Source organism: Camarhynchus parvulus, chromosome 4, assembly GCF_901933205.1.
Source record: "Camarhynchus parvulus chromosome 4, STF_HiC, whole genome shotgun sequence".
NCBI lineage: Eukaryota > Metazoa > Chordata > Aves > Passeriformes > Thraupidae > Camarhynchus > Camarhynchus parvulus.
Genome location: NC_044574.1, coordinates 59,742,483 through 59,767,203, shown reverse-complemented (window position 1 = coordinate 59,767,203; position 24,721 = coordinate 59,742,483). Strand labels below are relative to the sequence as shown.

Sequence of the window (24,721 nt, the reverse complement as noted above, 5' to 3'; positions counted from 1 at the left end):
TTTCGGAGGGGCAAGCATGGAAGAAAATAGAGAAGGTCATGGCCTTGCAGAAGGCAAGATTTTGTCTGTCTGGATGATTTTGTTTGTGCCATTAGTTTTGTTGCCTTCGATATTTCGAGTGTCACTGGGGATTTCTCATTTCTATGTGAAAATTGTAATTAAAATGTTAGAGGTAAGTTGAGAAGTGAGTTCAAAAGGTATGTGTTTGCTACAGGACATGTTTAATTAAAAATAAAAATCTGTACATTTAATATAAATGCCATAAAAGTCAGAAGAAAACAAAATCCATTAACTTGCATGTGTTATTTGCATCTTTATTTTATATGATAATTTTTGTGGGCTATCTTTAATGATATCTAGTTATGTGCTGGCTTATCATCTGCTATTGGTTTGAGGTTTTTTGGGGTTAAAGTAGGGATTCCACGGTATTTTCTTCTAGTTCATGCTTGTTAGAATGCTTCATGCAAGTAGAATACTCATGACAAGTATAAAGAAAAAGATCTATTAGTTTGTGGAGTTGGTAAGTAATAAAAACGTGTATTTTAGATGTATATAAGTTTCAGTGGTTTTATTTGGATTGTTTTAATTGCATGGAATTAATATTCCAGGTAAGAACACTGATTCTTTGTGTTTGCTTCACCAAGTTATAAATCTGGGGGATCCAGCAGTTACAAGTTCTGTTGTACAAGACTTAAAGGAATCTGTGTGCAACCTTCTAAAAGTGTAGTTTTTGTAGAGATAAACAGATAATGGCTAAGATTCTGATCCTGCTTCTATCAATAAAAGGTTTCTGTGTTTTTTTTGCCAGAATCCCATTTAGTTTTTCAAGTTTGGTGTTTCAAATCCATTATTAGCCAGAAGTAGGTGCTGTGAATTCATCATATTAAACAGTAAACATTTCCATTTTCCAGTAGATTGACTTTGTGCTTCTGGCATAAACCTGCTTTCTGTGAATATACTTTCTACTTGTGGCAGGAAACATGTTACTATTATTTTTGCTATTATTATTAAGCCCTTGGAGTAATCTGCAGTAATTTTGCAGTAGAACATGTCTGTAACAGTGAGATACAGTTAATATCATGACCATCTTACCTTGCCAGTTCTGTCTTTTATCCTTCTTATGTTCTCTTTTGTTTGTTGTTGTTTGAGGGAGTTGTTTGTTTGTTTTAATACTGATTAGGAGCTCTTGAGCAGTATCTGTCTTCAGCTGTATGAACATCATTTAGCATAGTGCAGATGACTGCAAAATTTAGGGATTACTTGTTTTTTTCAGATACTGATGTCAGTGGGCAATGACTGCCTGTGGTGGCTGTATGTAATATTGGCCTTTATATGTGAAATATTTTTTAATCAGACAGTGGTATGCTAATTAAATCCCTAATTAAGAGCTACTCTAATATCAAACCTGTCTTTACACAACTTTGCTGCTGCAGTTGGTGGGCATCAAAATAATTTCTGGGTTTCTTTTTTCCCTGTGCATTTCCCAACTCCAAGAGATGTTTGACCCACTCAGTGTGTGTTTTATGTAGGAAGGTATTTCTCTTTGGTAAAGCACTTGAAGTATTTTTCTCTCTACAGTTTTTGTAACAGGTTATTAGTGATAATTCCGTGCTCACAATGTGCAGGATCAATGTACTGAAAAATAAATAAGTTAATTGTTATGTGATCAGCTATAGCCTTTTGTGTCTAGTTCCCTGTTGCCACAGCAGCTAATAACAGGAACAGCACAACTCCATGCGCTGCTATTTAGGCTGGCTCATTTTGTTCTTTTGTTCAAAGTTGTTCCCTAATTGTCCTGTGGGCAAAAAAAGGAGTTTCCGCTGTTTTCATCTTACAGTTAATTCCAATGGTTTTCTTTGAAGTATTGTCAAATGCTTCTCATTGTGCCACAAAAGTAGTTAAGAGCTTTCTTGGTGGAAAATGGGAGGGAGAAAGAATGGAGGGGGTGTTAAGTCCCCTTTGCTTGTAATGTGGCCCACTAGGCTCTTAGGAAGAAAGGATAGGACTGGAAAACTCTGGGTTAAAGCTTGTGCATGGAACTGCTGAGCCTATTCTTGTAGTCCTGGGGCTTTTTCACCAGAATACACCTAAAATTGCAGCTTGGGATAAGTCAGCTTTAAGGCAGGCTTGTTTGAGATATGAAAAACCTGACATTGAAACCCTGGAGAGGTGTTGGCTGGTTTCTAGCTGTGGTGTTGTGTTCCTGTGATATTGCTAATGGGATAATGCACAGAGACCATCTGTGGTTCCTGTTGTCCTCTGGAAGGTGCAACAGGATGCTTCCCGGAGAGCTGAGCTGGAAATGCTGAAGATGCTTAGTCATGTATTAGCACACTACTGTCTATATTGCAGGAATATCACTGCTCGAGGAAGTGCCAAAGAACTGAGTGATGCTTCAGCAAAAATCCAACCTTGAGCTCTATGGCTGGTCACTCCATTGTGTTGCATTTGACTTAGTCTGTTATGTAGACCAGCAAAATTAATAGAATCCTTCTCATCTGAGGAGTTTCTTTATATCTGTTTCTTACAGCTGAGCAGAGGAAAAGTATGTTTTATTTTCCTCCAGGTTTGGCAATTTGAGAAAAATAGAAGAGTGGAGACTGAAATCAAGGACTTCAAAGTGAAAAAAAAAAAAAATTATATTTTGTTTTCAAAGAAAATGTATCTTTAGACCTTACTTAATTTGTTGGGAGCAAAAAAGGTGTTTCAGAATAAAACTCAAGTTTTCAGATCTATCACTAAGCAAAGAGTAATGGTGACATATGATGAGATAAGTCGCTTTGATTTCTTGACTTCACTGAAGTGTTATATCACTGTGAGTGGTGATTGGAATAAATGGGAAAAATGTAATCAAGCGTGGAAATAATTTTTACCTTCTGCTGCTTTTCCATCAAGCAATCTAAATACTTGCTATTTTAGAAAGATTCAAGGTTTGAAAATTTGGGGTGACTGTTTTTGTTTGCAGGTGCTTTTTGTGGTTGGCTTTTTGTTTGGATTTTGTTGTTTTTTGGTTGTTTTTTTTTTAGGATATATGGATAATATAATAGCAAAAGACCTCCAATACAGTAATTTCTCAATTGCATATATATTAGCTCATAATTCTTCTTATTATTACCCTTAAATTATCCTTCAAGCATTTCTAGAAATTATAAAGGTGAACGTGGTTTGGGTGTTGTTAGGGTTATTCTTTCACATATGCTTGTAAACTTTTATTTGTAAATAATGTCTTTTCTCTGAGCTTTGTCCATCCTGGGGTTTGTTGGAGATGAGGATATTAGCAAAGCTGTTCCAGGAATGTTACTCTAGTGATTGTAAAAGAAGATGCATTTGCTAGGATGAAGTCTATGCCATGCTCTCAGAGCCCTGTGAAGAGTCAAAGAAACACATTAAATAGAGCTGTAGCTCTATTTGCCAAGAAATGTTCTGGAGTTCTACAAGATCTGAACTTCTGTATGAAATTGGAGCATTGTTGCTTCTAGAGAAAAAGAAATCAGCCATCTAAAAATTGTGAGTAGTTTTTGCATTGAGAGCTCACTTGTACATGGAGGTAGCTCGTATGCTGTGAACTCCTACTGGGGTATGGCAGATGTTGCTGACACTTCAGCTGGTGAAAAATTGCACTGCTGTGCTTTTAAATACATGGCTATCCTTAGCTGACCTCTCCATCAAAACCCAAACAAATTATATCTGTGCTTTTATCCCAAACAGCCCCTTCTCAACCCATTTTATCAGTCTCCATGGAGCAGCCAGGAGATTTGTGAGTCCTTTTCACAGCCTGAGGGTGGACAGTCACATCTTCTCAGACACTGAGTGTAACACTCACACTATTTGATCTGCGTTCATGTTTGTAATAGGCAAGGGGAAAGAATGCCAGGCAGAAACCACTGTTAAGTGAAGAGGTCACAAGTGCTTGATCTTAGATGGTGACTTTGGTTCATGCTGAAAATCTACCAAACTTCTCTTTGACACTGCAGTGGAAGACTTTACGTGGAGGAATTGCCCCAAAGCTTTTGTCACACATGAGGAACAGATTCAGAAAAGCTCATGTAATGAGTGATTAGAAAAACCTTTTGTGAGAATATGGGAGAAGAGGTAGTAAAATATGGGAAGAGAGGCAAAACTGAATTATTACTTAGTATAGAAAGATGGAGTATTGAGCTGTACTCAATACAAAAGTGAGAAGGAAGGAAAAATTGTGCAAGATATGAGATTTCAGAAAATGAACATTCCACATTGTCTTTCATGTCATGTCCTGTGAAGACAGTAATTAACATAAAGCAGTATTGGGCACCCTCCTTTTATTTAGAAAGTAATTACAGGAAGCTCAAACAAATGACTGTTGCACTGTTGGAGTTAAGCTGTCAAGTATTCAGTATTTCAGGTGGGATCAGCCATTGGGTGCTTGGACTTCTGATATCCTCATCACTTCAGAAATGGGAGTGAGGGAAAGCGCAACATCTGAGTTCTCATTCAGTCAGAAGATACAGGAATGAAGTTGCTACATTTAATACATAAATTCTGTGTTAGTTGCAACATCTGTGAGTTTTTTTGTAAGGTATTTAAAACATCCTTTCATTACTGTTTTGCAATAGAGACCAGCGTGACAGCTCTGTCTCAATACTGTGCAATACAAAGGTGATCACAAAGCCTTATTTCATTTTGGAAAACAAATTCTATGTACAGATGCTACCAAAGGCAGAACAACACAGTAGCCACTGCAGAGTTAGTCAGTCCAGAGTTTGACCCAGACAGATGGCTTTGACAGGTGTCAATTCAATGGCTGGACTGAAAGCCTGACCTGGGTGACTCTACAGCTGTATTCCCTCCTCACTGCTTGTTCTTCAGTCTCCCATGCCAAGCCATGAGTTAGAAGAATTTCATGTCCCATGATGGTTTGTGGAAATATATTGCCTTTTTTCTTGCTCACATACTCTGCCCAAAGCTTTCCCATGGTAAGCCTCAGTTCTTGTAGTAGAAGAGAAAACGGATAACTGCTCCTTAAGCAACTGCTCTGTGCCAGTCCAGACTTGGTAGATGCCTGTCTCAGCCATCTCAGCCAACTCTTTTCCAAGCTAATGAGCCCTGTGTAACTGTTCAGCCTTTGAAAGCTCTTCTTCATCTTTCTGGGACACTGCCTTTGTAGCCTTGACGATTTAGTTTGTCTGCCACTTTTGCCTCATGCTTTCTCTGTGCTAGGAGCCAAGATTTTATAATTTACTAATAAGCTTTATAAATTTTTGTGGGTTTTGACTTGTCTTGCTCATTTAGATTAGTTAACATGTATTTTTGGAGTCAGCTTGGTCAGCGACTGTCACCCTTTTTCTATCTGGGAATCAAAAGCCAGCCTCCTGGAGGTATTCCAGATCCTTCGGGACAGTATGAGCAAGCTCATTTCTGGCAGTCCTGGCCAGCTGACAGGTGCTTTTTATGTAGGAGGACAATGATAGGCAAGATAAGGGTAGTAGACAGGAAACGGGAAAGCAGAGACTAAGGCAGAAGGCTTTATTTGTCAGTATCAAATATTTTATGTTTTATATTTTTTCCTCCCTCATGCCATGCAACTATCCTAAAGGATGCTGGGGAAGAGATGAGGACCAGCAGTATTTTGTGAAGAGGTTAAATTTGCCACATCTGCCTTACTGTCTTTTGCAACGTTCCTGTACCTGTTCTGTATGTTCTTTCATTTCTCAGTGTGTGGGCTGCTGTTTTCATGACATCCACTGGTTCCACCTGGCTCCACCATTCTGAATGACTCTCCTTGAGTTGCAAAAGATTGAGAGATGATGTACCTGTTGACCTTTTCAGGAGAATAATTGGGAAGTATAGACAAGATGATGCTCTGTGGTGCAGGTTTTTTAATTTCTTTTTTGGGGAGGTTGTTTGCTTTATGGTGTTACTAAAGAAGGTTTGTATGGAGTTTAAAATACTACATTAAAACCTATTCTGCCTTCACTTTTTTCTTTTCTTTTATGATGGCTGGTAAAAATAAAAGGTCAGCTACGGGTAACTAAAATATCCTAGTTATGTCAAGGCAAAGTGTCCATTTTGTTACTGACTTTGATAGCTACAGAAAGAGCATGCACAACTTAGGGGTGGCAAAAAGCTGGTTGATGTTTGCACATGAGACATGTTGAAATATAGTGAAGACTGTTTGAGATCAGCTTTGTGGTGACTTGTGTGGCTGCACATGTCAGCTAGAGGGAAATGCACTGTTTAGCAAGAGGTTATATGAAACAGATGGATTAGCCTTATCTATTGTAGGTGGGAACCCTTAATAGCAGGTGAAGGCATAAACTGAGTGGGTCACTGAGCCTTTAATAATGAGCAGAGCCTATGCTCAAGCATCCTGTGCCCTTTGTTAGGGCAGGTACCTTGACAGAAATAAAGCCAGATTTTAGTACTCATGGGAGCTACTATTTATATGTCTATGTATGTATGATGAAAACATTCAAAACTAGGAAAACTTCAAAAATCAGGCATAATTTTATATTTTATTTTGCTAATGGAGAGTCTTATGATGCTCTATGCAAGGAGAAGAAACGGTTTAGCCCAAAAAAATGAATACAGGGAAGGGTGAAAGCTCATTACCACAGCTGCTACCTTCTGAAATACTATCGATACAAAATGTTGCCAGCTCTGTTTTCTGTCAACAGAAACCACTTGAATGCCCTCAAAATGAATTAATCTCTTTTATTCTTTAAAATCAAAATTTTAGTTCTATTTTTCTGGCATACCTCTAATGTCAGTGATATTATTTTGTATACTCTTATTGCCTGAAGCTATCTAGAGAAGAGAGAGTTTTGGATACATTGGATCTTATAGAGTCTCATAGGTAGCTCAGTAATTTGTTGGACCCCCAGAAAAAAAAGCAGCTTGTGTCCTGAAAAGAAGTTTGAGCCAAACAATTTTTCCTGGAAATGGCAAAAGGTAGTCTGTGTAACAAATGAAACGGGAGGTCTGCAGGGCACCCTTCAGGCTGAATTTGAAACATGAAAATCCTAGACCTGGCAGGAGTAAAAGAGGCTCAGACAATTCACCTGAGGTAATTGCAGAATGTCTGGAAATGATGAAATGAAAACCATCAACATCTACTTTTCTTGTTTTGGGAACAGTGGGCCACCCTGCAGATTGAGGAGGGAGTAAAAAAGCAGAAGGCGATGGCACTTGAAAATTTAATCTCCACTGGTAAGATCTCTGGATGAAGGGGACACAGCACTATTTATCATGTGAAAAGGCAGCTATTTAACAATCTTACTTAGAAAGGAGTTTGATGAGCAAATATCTATCGAAGCTATAAACCTACATAAGCATGTTATAAAAAATATAATCTCTGAGTTTTGTGAATAAAAGGAATTAGAGACTACTGTGGGTATAGAAAGACATTGCTGATAAACATTTGGGAAGCATCCCTGTTTTCATAAGTGTTTTTTGCTTTTGGGCTCCATCAGCTCTCTCTTTACAGAATTGGGATAAATTAGTGTTCTTTGTGCTTGACATGGCTCTGCATAGTTATCTTTTCCTTCTTGTAACTCCTAGCACCCAAAAAATCCAAGCTCTCAAATAAGAGTTACAGCATCCCACGGATCACAGATAGAATTTGTACTCTTTTCTAGATGTGAGGATAAAATCCAAATAAATTTTTTCCCCAACTATTTTTCCTTCCTTCTTTGATTGAAGAGTTAAGTTCTCATAGTTATCCTTTTACTTGTAGTGCCATTTTTAGTGATTAGTCATGTAGGCTGCTTGGTTTGTCAGCTAATAATTTTCTGGTCTGATGATTTTCTGGGAGCTGAAGGTTTTACTGAAGTGTAGATGGAGGAAAGCTTTGTGATTCTGATCAGGGGGAGGTAGGTTGATCAAGATAAATTAATGTATTTTTATAATGCATATTTAATGTCATCCAATATGCCCTATCATAAAAAAAAAAAAAAGAGGTGGGGCAGGCAAACAAAAAAGCCAAGTGTTAGCCGGTATGAACCAACAGAATTTTAGTCACTGTAACCAGCCAGATAAGAATCTGGTCTCAGAGTGACCTCAGCAGACTTGCTGCATTGCTGTCCTATGGGCTGTGATTTTACAAATAGCAGAGCAAGAATGTGTTGTCATTCTTCCTGCACAATGTGTCTGTGTAATGCTTTGTATGTCTGGGAGGGGAGAAACCCAGGCACTTTCAAGTTTTTTGGTAGGGAAGTGACTCTTAACAGAGAAGGGATGGGGGGAGATAGAAGGGTCCAAGAAAGAAAAAATGCAGAGGAAGGTGTTTTTTACAGCTGGGAAACAATAAAGCTAATCAACATGAGCAAGAACAATCATACAAACTCTGCCTGAATTTGAGTCAAGGCACCAGGAGGGATCTGCTGTCTTGGCAGTGTATATGTGACATTTCTAGGTGTGAGTGCCTATGTTATTTGGTAAACAATAATGAAGTAGGTGTTGTGCTCAAGATTTTATTTGCAGCTTGATCAGAATCCTTTTCTCCTTCCTCAGCAACTTAGGGGTGTTAAATGGCATAGGATTAGAGAAGTAACTTGTGGAATGAGCTGTCAGTACATAAATGAGGCATAGCAATGCATTATTGTGCTTGAGTAGGAGAGCTGTTTCTAAAAAGCATATGTATTTCTTGATATTCCCTTTGGAATGCATGTTGTTCATTTCACCTTGTGGAAGGAAGGCTCATTTCCTCATGCAGGGATCATCCAGAGAGATGAGACTCCCATGGAAAAGGAGGTTGTTGGCCGATGCCGAGGATGTTTCAGCCTTGCTGATGTCATGTACTTCTCCAAGAAGGGCTGTGAGGCAGTTGCGGAGGATGAAGTCACTCGACGGTTCTCCTCTGAGGAGCTGCTGTCCTGGAATCTCCTCAGCAGAACCAATGCCAACCTGCATCATGTCAGCTGGAAACTGGCTGCTGTGTGGGTCACTGGCATCCTAATTCGGTATTGCCTCCTGCTGCCTTTCCGGTGAGCCAGACAGGGTTTGCTGGGATTGTTTTTCATGGTACTTTTTACAGAAGGTGTGAAATAATATACTATTGGCTAGTGGAGGAAGGAGAATCTGGCATGACCTTTCCAAGAAGCCATCTAAACTCAAATATCCCTTTAAAAAAAAAGTAAATTTCTCATGTTCCATATGTTTTATTAGTAATTAATTTGCTTTTAAAATCCAGCAAAGCTGGATTAAGGGGTTTGTGTGCTGGCTAGCTAGTAGTTTGTTGCTAGTTAGATGCTATTAAATGCTGGAAGGAAGCATTGTGAAGTGGATTAAAGAACCAAGTAAGAAAACCTTCTTGCTTACTCCTCCAGTTTTGCTTCTTGCCATTTAATTAAGATTATTTTACTTTGTAGCATCTGCTTGTCTGTTTTCAGCATCCTGTTGCTGGTGTTGGCCACTACTCTAGTGGGACGGTTTCCAAATGGCAGGTAGGTATTTGCTGAGGGCTCTTTCAATTCTTCTGTATTTCTTTAAGGATTTGAACTAGTAGTTGGAACAGTCTGCTGAAATCCAGAGGATTGATGTGAACCATCATGGGGTGACTTTTTCTCTCCTGTAAAATTATAGAGTGTTGTGAGAGAAAGTTATGGCAATGGCATCTGAAAGCAGACATGCAGTGTGAACCTTAGTATGGTCTTTGTAGTAACAGCAATTTGGGATAACTCAGAGAGTTTACATTGCATGTGTGGCTCCATAGAACTAGAAATGTGTCTATCTATGGCTTCATTTCTTTTAGAGTTAAAGGCTGGCTGAGCAACCAGGTCCAGATGATATGTGCCACCTTAGGTGTCCGATGTCTGAGTGGCCTTGTTCATTTCCATAACAGGTGAGTGCTGCCACCTTGCCCTTTATTAGTCTGGAGTTTGTTTCTTGCAGTAGTTAACATCTCAAGTTTTAGAGCAGGATTCTTATTTCATTACTGCTTGGATACTTGGTGATGGTACAACTTGATCCAAAAAGCTGTTTGGATCATCCAGACTCTCTCAGGATGCTCACATGCCCTCCTGTGTTTCCCGCTGTGTATTGGCAGGGTGTGTTTAGATGATGTAGTACTCTTCAGACACTTAGATATTTTTCAGTGCTTGCCACCTGATTGGGATTGTAGTCTGGAAAATAAACATTAATTACTTTTATGGTTGTCATTGCAGGGAAAACAAACCACAGGAAGGAGGCATCTGTGTAGCCAACCATACATCTCCATTGGATGTCCTAATCCTGGCCAGTGATGGATGCTATTCCTTGGTATGAACAAGACAATTGGTAAATATCAGTAATGTTGAGATGTCCATAGATGTAGCATTGGGTAAGAGGATGAACTTCCTCATAGAACATTTGGGATTTGACAGCATTCAAACTCTCATTCTGAACTGCAAAAAACTAGATGCAAGCAGGTGTGTGCACATGTATGACCAAGGGGATTGGTATAATTTGTAAATAAGCTTAGAAATGGTTGCATCTGTGTTTAGAATTTAATCATTTAAGTGTGTGTGTGTGTTTGCTTTGTAACAAGTTTCTTTTGGACTTGCAGGTTGGCCAGGTACACGGAGGGCTTATGGGACTTATTCAAAAATCCTGCATGCAAACCTCTCAGCATGTCTTGTTTGAACGCTCAGAAATAAAAGACCGTCACCTGGTGAGGAAAAAGTAAGGTAGTGAGGTGTTTGCTTCATTGTCTGGTCAGGTGTGGTAATTTGTCATCAGTGTTGACATTTTTTGTCATCATCTTTTTTTGTTGTTGTTGTTGGGTATTTTGGTTTGGTTTGGTTTTGCTTTGTTTTGGTTTGGTTTTTTTTAATGTATGGTGTTTTGATTTTATTCTTTAATGCAGGCCAAAGAGGAGCTGCATGCTTTTGAGTTGTAGGAAAGACAGTTGTCTTGGAAAATGACTGATCTTAGTGTCAGTAATCTGCTTAGTGGTGATATTTGTGGTTTTAAGTGATGCAGCAAATGTAGTAAGATAGTGACCTGTCACTTAACTAAACGTGGAGAAACCTTAGATACGTGTAAAATTGACGTTGGGAACCTAGAAAGCATGAAAACTAGAAATTTGGAATATATTTCAGTCTAAAAAAAGTTTGACTGCATTCATAGCTGCAATCTGGGAAGTGCTTTTCACATGCTTCAAGAACCACCATTCTCTGGTTAAAATGGAACTTCATACAGTTTTGTAGAAAATCTACTTTTTTAATTCAAGAGATACTGAGATAAAGGCCTGAAACCAGAACATATTCCAGATGAGGCAACTGACTTGGTGAAAGGCAATTGGGCAAGGGCTTTTCTTGTCCTGTGTGAGAGGTAATGAATGTTTAGATTCTTGGACAAAACAAATATGAAGCATACATTGAAATTTTATTTTCTCTCCACAGAATTAGAGAACACATTGCAGATAAGGCCAAGTTACCCATTTTAATTTTCCCAGAAGGTAAGAAGCAACTGTATTGATTTTTTTGCTCTTCTCACTTCTTGCCATTGAGTGCAGTTTATTATATCCAGTCTTTAGAACTGTGGTTGTTTTTAGTTTGTAGAATTAATTAGTTCTTATGAGATATTAAAGGTCAGGTTCTAGTATTTTACAACAGTTTTATGACAGTTAATTTGCTTTAGCATATACGAGAATGAAGACATGCAAGGCTCTGGGATTATGTTCCAGAACTAAAGCTTACTTTCTTCTTTAAGAACTAAGTCTCCTTAAGACAGTTTAGGATTAATTTCCTGATACTTTTCTCAGAGTGGATTAAGCCCTTCATCTATTTTAATTCTGACCAGGCACCTGCATTAACAACACATCGGTAATGATGTTTAAGAAGGGAAGCTTTGAGGTAGGAGGAACCATCCATCCAGTAGCAATCAAGGTACTGTAACTGCACTTTTCTGAACATGGAAGGATTGGTTGCAAACGCTTCTCACGTCAGCGAAACTGTTCATATGTAAGCCTTGAAAAGGGATATGTTTGGTGTGCATAAAGTACTGAATAAGCCCTGAGAGACAGAAACTTGTGGTTTGAAGCAGTATGGGCAGCATTAATTTCTGTCCTGGCTCTTACATGCTCTGAGGATAAGGGCAGTTTTCCTGGCACTTTCAAGCCTTTCTGAGTAACTTTAGCCAGGTCACTCTAGATCTGGAAATATTAGTTACTTTTTCTGGCACTATAATGTTACCTGATCTTATGGAAGTTCTTAAAACTGGTGTGAGCATTGTCAAGGAAACCTTTGTAGTCAGCATATATGTAGATGACAAGTTTTTATGTTTTGAATAAATCTTTTGCTATAGTGGTGTTGCAGGTCTGTTACAGTTTGATGTCATGCATTGCTTGTAAATGCTAACTGTTAGAAACTTGTAATAAATGTTGGAACTTTACTCTGAATTTACTGATGCTTTCAGGAGTGTGATTAGATTTGCCCGTTATTTAATAAGTTGAATTGTGACTTTGTGGCCAAAATAAAAAAGGCCCTTTATGTGATTTAAACCAAGGCAGCTTATTCTTCTTGTCTTCCAGTATGACCCCCGCTTTGGAGATGCCTTCTGGAACAGCACAAAGCATTCCATGATGACCTATGCTTTTAATGTGTTAACCAGCTGGGCTATTGTCTGCAATGTGTGGTACCTGCCGCCGATGGTCAAAGAGGTTCTTACACTTTTGTATGTTTTGAAAGTGCTTGTGAAATGCTGTCTGGAAGGAGGTCTGCATTACTACACAAGGTGCTCTGAATCCTATTTGATAACTTAATGGACAGAGGCTAGGAAGCAACACTGGATTTATCCAAGTCCTGGATTTATTTAGGATGCATCCCCTGTTCTGGCCAGACCTGGGACTTCAGGCTGTGTGTTGTTTGAGGCTGTCCCAGAAACCACAGAGCCTCCCACGTAGTTCTTTTTGGCACCAAATAGTGGCAAACCAGGATCAGCTGGAACTGCTTACATTTGGCTCATGGGTCAGGCATATATCCTACTGCCTGCTGTCTGACAAAACCTATCTTTTATCTTTTTAAGTGAGGCACAGAGAAAATGTCTGTTGTAAAGCAATTAATGCTTTTTTTTTTTCCAGAAAGAAGAAGATGCTGTTCACTTTGCTGACAGAGTCAAGGCTGTCATTGCTGCTCGGGCAGGAATGTCTGTGCTTCCTTGGTAAGAAGCAACACCTCTGGAATTGTTTTTAAAGGTGCTCTGTATTCTGAAATATTAGCATGGAATCCTTTAAAACCTGCTTTGTTTACACTGTAGTCCACCACCCTTACTGACTCTGATTCAGAAAATGTTGCTTTATTACTTGAACAATTACATTAGAATAATTAGAATAATATAGTAGATAGAGAGAAACAGAGCTGACAGGTGGATCTAGACAGCAGGCAGTATTAGGTGAAAATTAATTACTTGCCTGTTAAATGCGGCGTTAAAAGAAGGACATTGTGGTGTTGTAAACCTTGGCAGTATAAATCACTTAGCATTGTCTTACAGATGTCAACATTAAGAGTGGAAACTGCTTTGACTACATAGTCTAAATATAGTAATGTTTTTCTGCCTTGACCCTGAAATTAGTTTAAGGCTGTTTCTTTTCTGTATCTTTCAGGGATGGAGGACTGAAAAGGAAAAAGGTCAAAGAGTCTTTCAAGGAAGAGCAACAGAAAAAATATTGCCAGATAGTAATAGAAAATGGATCTGTGGGAAACGGAAATGTTTGTTAAATGCTATTTATTTTATCTCCATGACTTATCTCTACCAGAAAATGGACTGGCTTTATATAAAGCCCAACATGTTTTCCTTCTGTTCCCATAAGATATTTTGCATATGACACAGCTGGGAAACAATAAAGAAATATCCTTATTTAAAGCAAAGTACTATAATTTTATAAATAGGAAAACATAAAATATTCTAATAAAGTTTTTCCTGATGCTGAGAAGAATCTACAGTAAAATTAATTATGTTCATTAGAGTATGACTTTAAAATATTTGCAATACCTTAAGGACTTAAATGGTTACTTATAATAAATCACCTCTGTATGCTAGACTCTCTCAGCAACTTAGACTAGCAATACTCCTGTGAGCCACAGTAACCTTGTTGCTCTGGAGATAGATCTCCTGATGTCAAAAGACATGAAGCATTTCACCAAAATATGTTTTCTGAATTGCATGTTGGAAAGGAAGTGTTGTATGTCAGAGGGAAAAAGCAGATGCTGACTTTCTCCTCCATGTCACAAGACCAGGGATGGCACTGTAGAATATTTTCTGTTATGTCAAAGAGCAGAACAGTATCCAGGGCATCATGTCCCTGATGTCTTGGTGTGTGAAGCTGAGGTAAATTAATCACAGCCAAGGACAGTGTAATAGAAAATATCCTGTGTTTTTAAATCATATCTTGTGGTTTTGTTAGATCCCTTTTTGAGTCTGTTTGTATGCATTACACAAATTAAAGAAAGCCTATGAGGTGACATCCACTGTCCTCTGCTGCTGTTATTTCTAGATAGCTACTTGCTTGTGTTACCACTGGATGTGAAGGCTGAGGATTTGGCCTCTGACAAGCCCACCCTCCAGGAACAGAGCAAGTGCACTTAAGGAGTATGCAGTGGGAATATTTCTGTCTCCTATAGCATTTATTGGTATAAAATATTTGCTCTCCTCGTAAGTAGCTTTCATATCAAAGGATCAGTCTTCTTTAACCATCTGAATGTCCTTAATGAAACACACAAATAGCTGCTGTTTTGGCCAAGGTGCTCTAAAGACAGACCTTGGTAAGAACAGTTACTAATGTTTACATGACAGCAGCCCATTGGCTGAAGTCTCAGAAAAGACAGAGGATCAGTCTTGGTGAGCACAAATACATCCTACAGAGGGACAGATGCACAGATACAACTCTACCCAGACCTAGAGAGTCTAGAAAAACAATATCCCATGGAGGGGCTAACAGTAGCACAGAACTGAGCTCTCCTCTTCTCTGGCCAGGCCTGGCATTGCTACAGGTGTGTGAATTTCTTTGGTGGATCAGTCAGTGTAAGTGCTGGTGTCATGGGTAAGCAGTAGGAGAATCTGCCCTTTTGCACAGCTTTTAGCCACTCAGGCTAAAAGGAAAGCCACCAGGCAGTAAGGAAAATTGCCTCAGGCTCTCCTGATTTGGAACAGGTCTACTTACTCCCAACTATAGTAAGATGTGCTTCCATGGCTGTTTAAGCTGCTGATTTATTTTCTAGGTATAAAAATGTGAAGAAAAGTGATTGAAAATCCTGATAACTCTCAAATGTTTTCAGTGTGCCAGAGTTTAAAACTGTGAGATTGTCTTTCTGTGACTGATTTCTGAGAGTTGCTAACAGAGACTGCAGTAAGAGAAGTGTTGAGAGCATTCTTCCTGCACTGCTCTGTACTTTCTTTGTTCTCAGAGGTAAAATGGGAGACCAAATAGGCAAAGAGAGGAGCCAGACACAGGAAAATATGGGGAGATAAAGAACAACTGCTGGAAGAGAATTTTTCTGCTTCTGTAAGAAATTAGGAGATTGATATGCCTTTTTTTCCTGTCCTGCAACACTTCTCCAGCTCATCAAGAGGAGCCTTGGAATGTGTGATCCTCACTATGGTTATGACTCCAGGTTGTGTAAAAGTAAAGCTCAGACCTCTGAATGTATGAGTATTATGTATCATTTGTGAGAGGATGGTGGGATTGTCAGTATTTTCTCAGTCATTTTTTGGCTATCTTAGCAAAGCAAGCTGAAAACTCTGTGAAGTGGGTACTTAAATATGGAATGGGGAAATAAAACCAAGTGCTGAACCCAAGAACTTGCCAATTACAAGTGGAGTGTACTTTGTTACCCACTGGTAAAAATGCCAGTCTGACTTGAAACAGAGACTACTTTGTCTTGCCCTGCTTTAAGTAAGTGTTTCTGATTTTTGGTGTTATTTTCTCTACTTACATTCCACCTCCTCCTTTCTTTTCTCTTGAAATGCAAATTAAATACAGAATATATCAGCAGAGGCCTTGGCAATTGCTCTTACCTGAAATTGTATATTGCCCTTAGACTGCCAAGGTTATGGAGGAATTGATTATTATACAAAAGGTCTCCACAGATAAGTATGTTTTCCTCCTCTACTAGGAGGGCGTGGTGACAGTAAAAAAGAACACGTTCTTATGACAACAACAGTAGTGGGAAGCTGATAAACAGCTTATTTTTCACAATCAAGGATCTTGCACTTGTGTTACTCCTCCTCTTATCTTTCACTGGTCTTGCAGGAACCAGGTTTCTAACTATTAGACTGTAGGAATGTGCCCCCTGTTGACAGAGCGAACAAATGATCCTTTGTCTCCTTAAAAAGGAAAAAAGCCCAGAAGTTTCTCTCCTCCATTTGGTAAAAGACACCTCATAGGACCTTGAGGACTTCACCTCAAACCTAAGGATACACAACTGGACAGAAGCCAAAAGGTCCCGCTTAAGCAATTCACTAGAAAAAGAAGAGAAAAAGAAGACAGCAAAGGAAGTATTCGCTTTTGTGGGGTGTTTATACCAGGAGCAAGAGCCTCTTGGACCTGGCTCGGTTTTTCTCTGTAAAGAGCTTTGTTATTTTGCCTTTTATTAAAACTTTTCTGTTTCCAACACTACCTCAGAAGCCATTCTGCTGCTTTTATGCCATCTGAGGTAGCTGGGCTATCTCGGCTGTGATGTTTCTCTGAGAGCTCATAAGACCTGGCTAGAGGAAATATTATATTATTAGAGCTCCTTTTTTACCATGTACCTTTGCAGGATGAAACGCAGCATGGTCTTCTGCTCATTTGTGAGAAATGATAGGCTAAAATGGAAGCAAGTGGAGTATTTGGGTAGACCAGTCAAGTAATGCCCAAAACAAAACCAATCAAAGGAAAAAAAGCCCTGCCTGGTTCAGGGCAAATTTTGGAGAGAACCCCCAAAGGGGCTCCTCTAGGAAAGCAGATTCAATTGGCCCCTCTCGCCAACCAGTCTGGGAGAAAATACCTCCTTGGAGAAAAGTGGAAAAAACCTGTTTATTAAACAATAAAACCTAAACAATGTTAATCAATAAAACCCCTTGCTGCTCCAAAAGAGATGACAAACTCAGAAAGTCCCCTCTCCGGGTTGCAGTTCAGCTCCCTCAGTCTCTTATCAGTCCCTCCAGTGCTGGAAACGTCGTGGCCCAGGCCTGGCCACGTGCGAGCTGCCGATGCTCTGCTGGGTGTTCAGTCCAGAGCACGTTTGAACAGGCCCAAGGAAAAAGGAAAAAAACCCCACAGTCCACGGAACTTCTTTGCCTCAGCTAGCTAAACTAATCAAAAGCAGAGGAGAGCTCTGTCCTGCTGTCTGTCCATCCGCAGACAGCACAGTCCAGGAGCAAGAATGGGGAGGAATGAGTGCAGTGTCTGAAAACAAACTGCGCACTTCTTCTCTCCCCCTTCACTCTCTGGAACGAGTCTTAAAGGTGCAAAACTTATTATTCAGCATAAACAGAGCAAGACGATTGGGGATAAAAGCATCATATAGTCAACCTAGGACAAACTCTGTCAGTGTAAGTAATGTTTTTGCTTGTTATATTTTTTAATGTATTTATCATCTAATAGCTGTGTAAACAACATAGATGAGATGCATCATCATCTTGGACAAGCCTGTGAACACTGTCTTCCTGCAGAGCACAAATTTCCTCTACTGTTTACCATTTAATATATTTGACCTTAACCAAGGAGCCTTGTTCTTTTAATTGACTGGATGGCCTAATCCCCAAATTAAATATGATATAGGTAATAAGTCCAGGGAAGACCTACATTCTAGGTAGCCTTGCTTTTTAATTTGGTGTTGCTAGCTGGTACCTCTGTATGAAGCATGTGAGGGATGCTAACTGTTGCTGTGGCACTAATACATCAGGAAACTGAAACAAACCACAGTGGTCCAGGGTGCATTCATCCCAAACTTGAGCTGCCTAAGGAAATGAGCCATGAGTTGAAAATAAATGTAGGTTGGAATGAGTGAATAAAATAACTCTCTCCTGCTATGTGGGTGGGGTAGAGAACAAAAATAGCTGCTGCTTCTAATTCTTGAAGATATCACTGTTTTAACAGCTGTGTGGATAGAAAACCAGATCTATTTTAAAAAGTTCTCCTTTCGTGAAACTTGGGCAGTGTGCTCATTTTTATAACGATCTTTCCCTGTAACATACCTGCAAAACTGATTGGTGTAGCTCAATTCCTTTATTCCCTTGGCTCCAAATGTCTTTTTCTACTGCTGTCTTACATTTGGGAACGTTTAAATGCTCATCTCTGCCTTTTCCCGGGGTCTGGCTGTTCAAGGTGCCTGGCTGAGCGTTAGAAGAGATGTGCAACGGGAGCCATCTGGTGGCGTCCAGTCACTGGCAGCAAACTGCCTCGCAAGCCTGCTCTCCCATTTCCAGGAAACCACGAAAACGTAGAAATAATGTTGCATACCCCAAACACTGCATTTTCAAACACTGATAGTGGTTTACTACCCGCAAAACTTGTGCTTGCTTGAAGATTCAGCAGCCTTTGCTGTGTGGGGTTTCTCCTGGCCATCTCTTCCGTGTCACAAACCAAAATCAGAACCACTTCTTTCCTTTAGTTCATTCAAAATCAGGTAGGAGCCTAACCCCTGAGCTTTTTTTTTTTTTTTTTTGTATTTTAACACTGTAGAGGTGACAAACCTGGGATGTTCCTGGAGGCAGTACAACATTTGCTTTTGCTGGGATGAGTTTCTTCAGTACCTTGATGCTGTTTGATCTTGATCTGGGGCTGGGGATACTTTCAGAATAAGTTTTCAGGATAATGAAGATGTTCAGAACTTGTTTTCTGCCAGCGTGCATTTCCTTGTGCTGTAGTGAGAAATAGAAACTGTTAGTGCCAAATTTAATAACACAGCATTTCAAACTCTTCCATGTGCAGCTTGCCGTGAACAAAACCCAGAAAAGCAGCCTGGGCAGCTCCTCACTCTGAAGAACAAATTTTGGTTACACATGCAGTCTGAGGCCTGATTTCAAGCTGACCAAAGGAGGTTGGTCACAGATGAGACTTCTGGGGCTTATGGCCTCTTTGTGGGATTTGCTTTTGGAAATGTTTCTTCTGAGGTGTTGTTCAGACTCTTTTGAGCAGGTTTCCCAGCTGTGGCACATACTGTGGAGATGACCTGTGAGAATTCACAGGTTAATTTGGTGTTTGAAAAGGCAGCTTAGAAGTTAGAGGACACCCAGCATACAGAGGCCTTCCTGGTTCTTTGTTTTTTTATTGTTTCATTGTACAGATAGGCAGCACCTTAGCTCTGTAGCCATTTCTCCTCTCCCCTCCTCGTCTATTTATTATTCTATTTAAGGATGGCTCCTCAATTAGTGTACCAGACTCCTCTGCGAGCAGAGTTCATTGTGATCAATTGTCATCAAGGCTCACGTTTAGTACATCCAATCAATGCTATTCTATATAATGGCTGTGGTATTGACTGATTTCTAATTTTACAGTATGTTGAGCCCTGTTGAACTCTTTTAATATGATAATTGCTTTACTAATCAGTAGCCATGATTTGTGTGCAGTTGTGGATTATTGATATCAGTTGATGTCCCCTAGTATTTCTATTTGACAGTATGAAAGATGCGTGTGATGAAAGACGTGTAATATCTAAACTGTGGCTATTAGTTAGAGTATAATTGGGAAAAGCATTATATCCTTGCATATCAAACTTTTAAAAAGTAGGCTATTAAATAATTTGAAAAGGCATATTTCTTTTTATAAGGGATAGGTACTAATAACTATCTTTTAAGTTTATACAAACATCTGTTAAACAGGTTTTTTTGTAAGCATTCATTAGTTCATACATTAAATACTGCATTTATCAATTATATAATTGATGTTTTTTCCTAAAATGCTCATCATATGTGGCTATGGACAGCCTCCTTTACTCATATAATTTATGACTTTTAATAAGATGTATATACAAGCATTCAATGAAATAATAATTGAAGTTTGTTACACTTCTAATAACCACTCTGTCCAGTGTTTATTAATATAATTTTCTGAAATCCACCTACAAGGGATTAGAAGGATTAACATTCTTGTTAGATTTGAGCTGAGGCTGATTTTTATCCAGACGCAGTCTTAAGACATTTGGGCTTTTACGTTATTCTTTGCATGTTGGAGTGTCCATTTGACACAAGGAGCTGGTGGTTGCATTGAGCTCAAGGATTATACTGTGCAGCAGCCCTAGGAAGTGGCAGTCCTGTGTGTGTGTCTGAGCTGCCATGAGGACTACAGCCTTATTAATGCTCCTTTCGGAAGTGCAAGCTTTAATATCTCTCAAGGAAAAAAAAAACAAAACAAGAAAGCAAACAAACCAAGATGTAAAGATAATTTACTGGCTATCAGCATGTTTTGTCCTTCCTTAAAATCCTGCTCTGAATGAAAATAAGTTTCTTTTAAGTGATTAATTTTATTGCCCTGGAAGTTTTGTTCATTAAGGAGATCATGGAGTTCTGGACTAATACTTCCATGTTTTTTCATTCACTGTTTCCTCTCTCCCAATGCAGTGGAAATCCAGGCTGCCAGGTCATGCTCAACAGCCAAAGGAGGTGCCATCCTTGTGGCCTCCTCCTTATATTGGTGTCACAAATTCTATCATGTCTGCTGGGTCAGTTGGTTTTAATTGAGTTGGATTGATTAATTCCTAGAAATCTAAATTTCTAAACTATGGAAATTAAATTATTTGAGGTGGGGCACGCCTGGGTACTGTGTTCATGAAGCACACAGTGCTTATAAGCCCTTGCTGTTGCTGGAGACAGCACACAAGGCTGCAGCTCCATCAGTGCACATTGCCAGGCTCAAAGGCTGTGTGGAAGCCAAACTACTTCTATTTATTTTCAGGGTAGTACGAATTGGAAATCCGTGACAGCAGACAGTAAAATTCCACTTAGGATACAAAGTGAAGCTGAAAACATCTGACTCCTTTTATAAAAGGTATCAAATTTTACAGCGAGTTATAGCAAATACAGTGGTAGAGAGAAAGCATGCCCTGCCTGCAGCCAGAAGACAGATGAGAGAGTGCAGAATTCCCCCGAGTGGTTTGCTGGCTACCTGCCATTCCTCAACAGCACAAGATAAAAACAAGCACTGGGATAACCACCCTGACCCTATTTACTTGCAATAAAACACTCATATTTACATGAGATGAAACTGTTTGATATTCTGAAGCTGCCCAGCTCCAGTGACAAGAGACAAATGAAATGCTACTTTTTATTAGATCTGACCTACCAGAAGCCAGTAACACATGCAATAACTGAGCAAAGGGAATCTGAGACTGTCTCATGAGGTACAGGCTCTCTTCCCAGGTTGGTTAACAAGATTTCCCCCATCTTGGAAACCAAGTTTGTAGCCATGTTCCATACCACCAAAACTTGAGAGGTGCTGATAATTAGGGGGGATAAAATAAGTGGGGCCAAACAAACAAACAACACAACAAAAAAACCAACAAAAAACTCAGAAAAGCATTGTGGTACGACTGATCCTTTTCCTCTGTCTTTGACTCAATCCAATCCCCATCAAAAGCATGTGTTACATCAGAGAGTCATGTTTATTTGGAAAATAAACATACTTTTGCTACAGACATAAAAATACACTATTGCTAGTATTAATAGGACAAAAATTAAGAATTTCAGAAACTTCTCACAAAGTTAAAGGAAAAAAATCAACAAAAATTTTTGCATCCATTTGGAGCACCTGATTTAGGTAAACTTGAAGCATATCACTTCAACCAAAACTTTTTTGGTATGCACTGTACTTGGTGAAATAAATTGAAAAATAAGGATATATGAAAATGTTTTCTTCCAAATATAGCAACACTGGTATATTCTCATGGAATGTTTCTTTTTGAAAAATACTCCATTAGAAACATGACTAACTGTAGCCTTTCTACATGAAATAGGCCTTGAAAAAATTAAAGCATGGAAAATTTTTAAAACTGGCACTTTTTCTGTGTCTTCAATGTATATCACACTGTTTTACCCATACTGAAAGTATGGTCTTAATGCTTGAACAAAAAAAAATCCCTTCTCTCTTAGGAAAACAGGCTCACTGGTAAAAGTGAGGCAGAGAAATTTTATGCCCTCACAGATTACAGTGCAAACAAATAAAATGTAATGATGTAATCAATTTGAAATGAAATTGTCAGTAGATAGGTGATCAGCAGCTTATAACAGCTTAAAAGGCAAAGGCCACTTAGTAAAGAGAGCAAGTAGGTTTGTTGCTTTTTTAAAATAAGTCAATAGCTTTTGCAGTTAACAGCCAACTATTCTTCAATGGGAGCGCAAGATTTGTGCAAAGGCCAAACCTCAGCATGGTTATGACAGGACTTTGGTAGCAGCACCGTCACCAGGAGGCGATTGGATGAGCAGGCATGTTTCCTTCCTGCTGTCCCAGGCAGAGAAGGTCGTTTTTCAAGCAACTCAATAACAAAATTGATTTTTTTTTTCTTCCCATTTAACATTAATGATTTTGTGAATTATTCATGCAAGCGCGGAGGGGAAGCCTGAATGCAATGAATAAGAGTATGTGTTTATGTGCGAGTCTCGCCTGTCTTGGTCTGTTTAGCTCACACAGGATGGCTGCCTGTGCCTAAAACTGCCTCCTGTCATGATACATTTTCACAGTGTTTTTCCCCACTGTTGCATACTGAGAGCAGGGGTCAACCCAGCCACCTTACCCTGCTTTTAAAACACAAATGTTGATAGAGAATGCTCCCTTCCTACTCTTTGTTTATGGAGCCTGAGGACAGTGCCAGCGGGTCCAATAGCCAGGCTATTGCAGTAAAAAAACGCAATGCCTTAATTCCATGTGATGAATATTACAAGGAGAGGTCTCCAGAATCTTCTTTTGTTTCTCCAGATACACTGATGGATTCCAGCCTTCTGAGACTAAGGAATTTGCCACATACCATCAAATTTGACATACGGTGTGCCATTTCACTAAAGCAGAGGTTAACAAGCACATAGACTAAGTCAAACTATTTTCAGTTTTCAAGGTTTGTTTTCTCAACAAACCCACAAGGCAACACTTTGCCTTGCACAGGATTATCTGTATTGCAATTCCTGCTTCAGATGGCAATATTAGATGCCATTGGTTGCTGTCTAAATAGAGGTACTGAAATGTCAGGGAGATACAAAACCGTATGACCCATTACTGTGAACTGTACTGTTTTCCTCAGGATCTAGACAGCATCTACTGTTGCTGCTTGGGCTACATCTGTCCTTTGGATGAAGCATTTTGTTCCTTAACACCAGATGAAAATGAACTAACCAAGCCTTTGGCCTCTGTCATTTGCACCTGAGATGAAAATTCACAAGCAAGTACTAAAACACCTATATCACTTTCTGCTTGGGAAGCAACAGACAAAATACAAAATTAAAATATCTTACCCATGTGTGTGTTATAAATATCAGTCAGTCTGGATAGTAATTTCTTTTGATTTGTTTCTGTTCTGGGCTCTGGGCACTTTTAATTGACTTGAATCCACACATCTTTGTAATATTTAAAAAGCACTTGTAGTGCAGATAGTAAGAACTCTCTATTATCCTGTGTATGGCACTGACAGGCTATGGCTTTGATCCTTATTGGGCCTTTTGGGCATGATCATAACTAAACACTTAGAAGAATGAAGACATTGAAGCGCTGTTTGGCAATGTCAGATCTAGCTGGACAATTGTGGTTGTTGCGTCCAGAGGCCTCACCAGGGATCATCCTGCTTCTGCCTCAGAGAAATTATTCAACCAGATGAGGCAAAGAGTAGGAGGAGAGACACCAGAGCCAAAAATAGGAGCCAGAAAGCATTGGCCTTGTCCACATGACTCTCCTGGAACTCTCCTTGGACTCCAGTTCAGTTTTTTCATTGAATCCTAAGCACTTGGCTCTCAGATATATTTCTGATCGCTCAAATGCGGAGAGGCACACCAAATATCCCTTTTCTGTCGAAACAGTTATGAAAGATGCACACAGAAAATATGCTGACTGCCTTTTTCTGGGAGGACTATGTTATTCCCTTTCCCCGGGATGCTTTGGGCCGACATCCTTCTTCAGCCTTTCTCTGCTAACACCGCTTTTTTTGCACTGTGTCTCGCCAAGTGCTGTAGGACGGGCTGTGCAGGGGCCGGGGCAGACAGACCCTCCTCCAGCCAGCTGCCACTAAGTTTCCTTTCTCTTGGAGAGGGCCGAATGCCGGGGTGGGAGCTGGACCCTCAGTGAATCCCTCTTCCCTGCTCAAATCAGGAGAAAAACACAGGTGGACGAGTGCAGATCTTGCCCATTTTCCCTTTACTTATCCTTGTCCTCTTTGATACCCACACACCCACGAGCTTTCCCCGGTTTTCCTTTTCATTTTTGCCCTCCGAGCTGCTCGTTTCGGACTCCCTACGGCTTTCCAGCCCACGCTGCTGCCTCGAGGCACCCGGCTGGCCACGGCGGCGCCGCCGCGCTCCCGCCCGCACCCGTTGGAGCCGTTTTTCCTACACCAGGAGCCTTCCGCGCCGCCCGCTAACCCCTGGTTTAGCTGCCTCCCGCCCCGCGGGCGCCCTCTCCCGAGGCACACAGCTTGCAAGCCCGCACCGGCCCAGCCGCTCTCCAGCGGCCGCCGGGCGCACGGCGCCCCGCGGGGCGGAGCGAGGCGGGCCGGGGCGGGCCGGGGCGGCCGCGGGCCTTTAGGGCCGGCGGGAGGCGGTGCTCTCCGGGCACCGCTGCCGACGCTGGCGTCGCGCGGCCGTGCGCGCC

General features: G+C 40.1%; 1 protein-coding gene across 1 annotated transcript; it reads left to right on the top strand.

Annotated features, from left to right (window-relative positions):
* Positions 1 to 16: 16 nt before the first annotated feature.
* On the top strand, positions 17 to 13,756 carry LOC115903172 (glycerol-3-phosphate acyltransferase 3-like). Its single transcript, XM_030947437.1, has 12 exons — positions 17 to 172; positions 7,113 to 7,185; positions 8,690 to 8,960; positions 9,345 to 9,419; positions 9,728 to 9,817; positions 10,140 to 10,233; positions 10,520 to 10,635; positions 11,358 to 11,413; positions 11,758 to 11,843; positions 12,488 to 12,616; positions 13,037 to 13,116; positions 13,559 to 13,756. Exons 1-12 carry the CDS (start codon positions 17 to 19, stop codon positions 13,671 to 13,673), a joined length of 1,341 nt encoding a protein of 446 aa, XP_030803297.1. The 3' UTR covers positions 13,674 to 13,756.
* Positions 13,757 to 24,721: the final 10,965 nt, after the last annotated feature.

Coding starts and splice junctions, on each gene's coding strand:
- LOC115903172 (XM_030947437.1), top strand. CDS start 17: ATGGAAGAAAATAGAGAAGGTCATGGCCTTGCAGAAGGCAAGATTTTG. Junction 173..7,112: donor TTGTAATTAAAATGTTAGAG/GTAAGTTGAGAA, acceptor TTTTGGGAACAG/TGGGCCACCCTGCAGATTGA. Junction 11,844..12,487: donor TCCATCCAGTAGCAATCAAG/GTACTGTAACTG, acceptor CTTGTCTTCCAG/TATGACCCCCGCTTTGGAGA.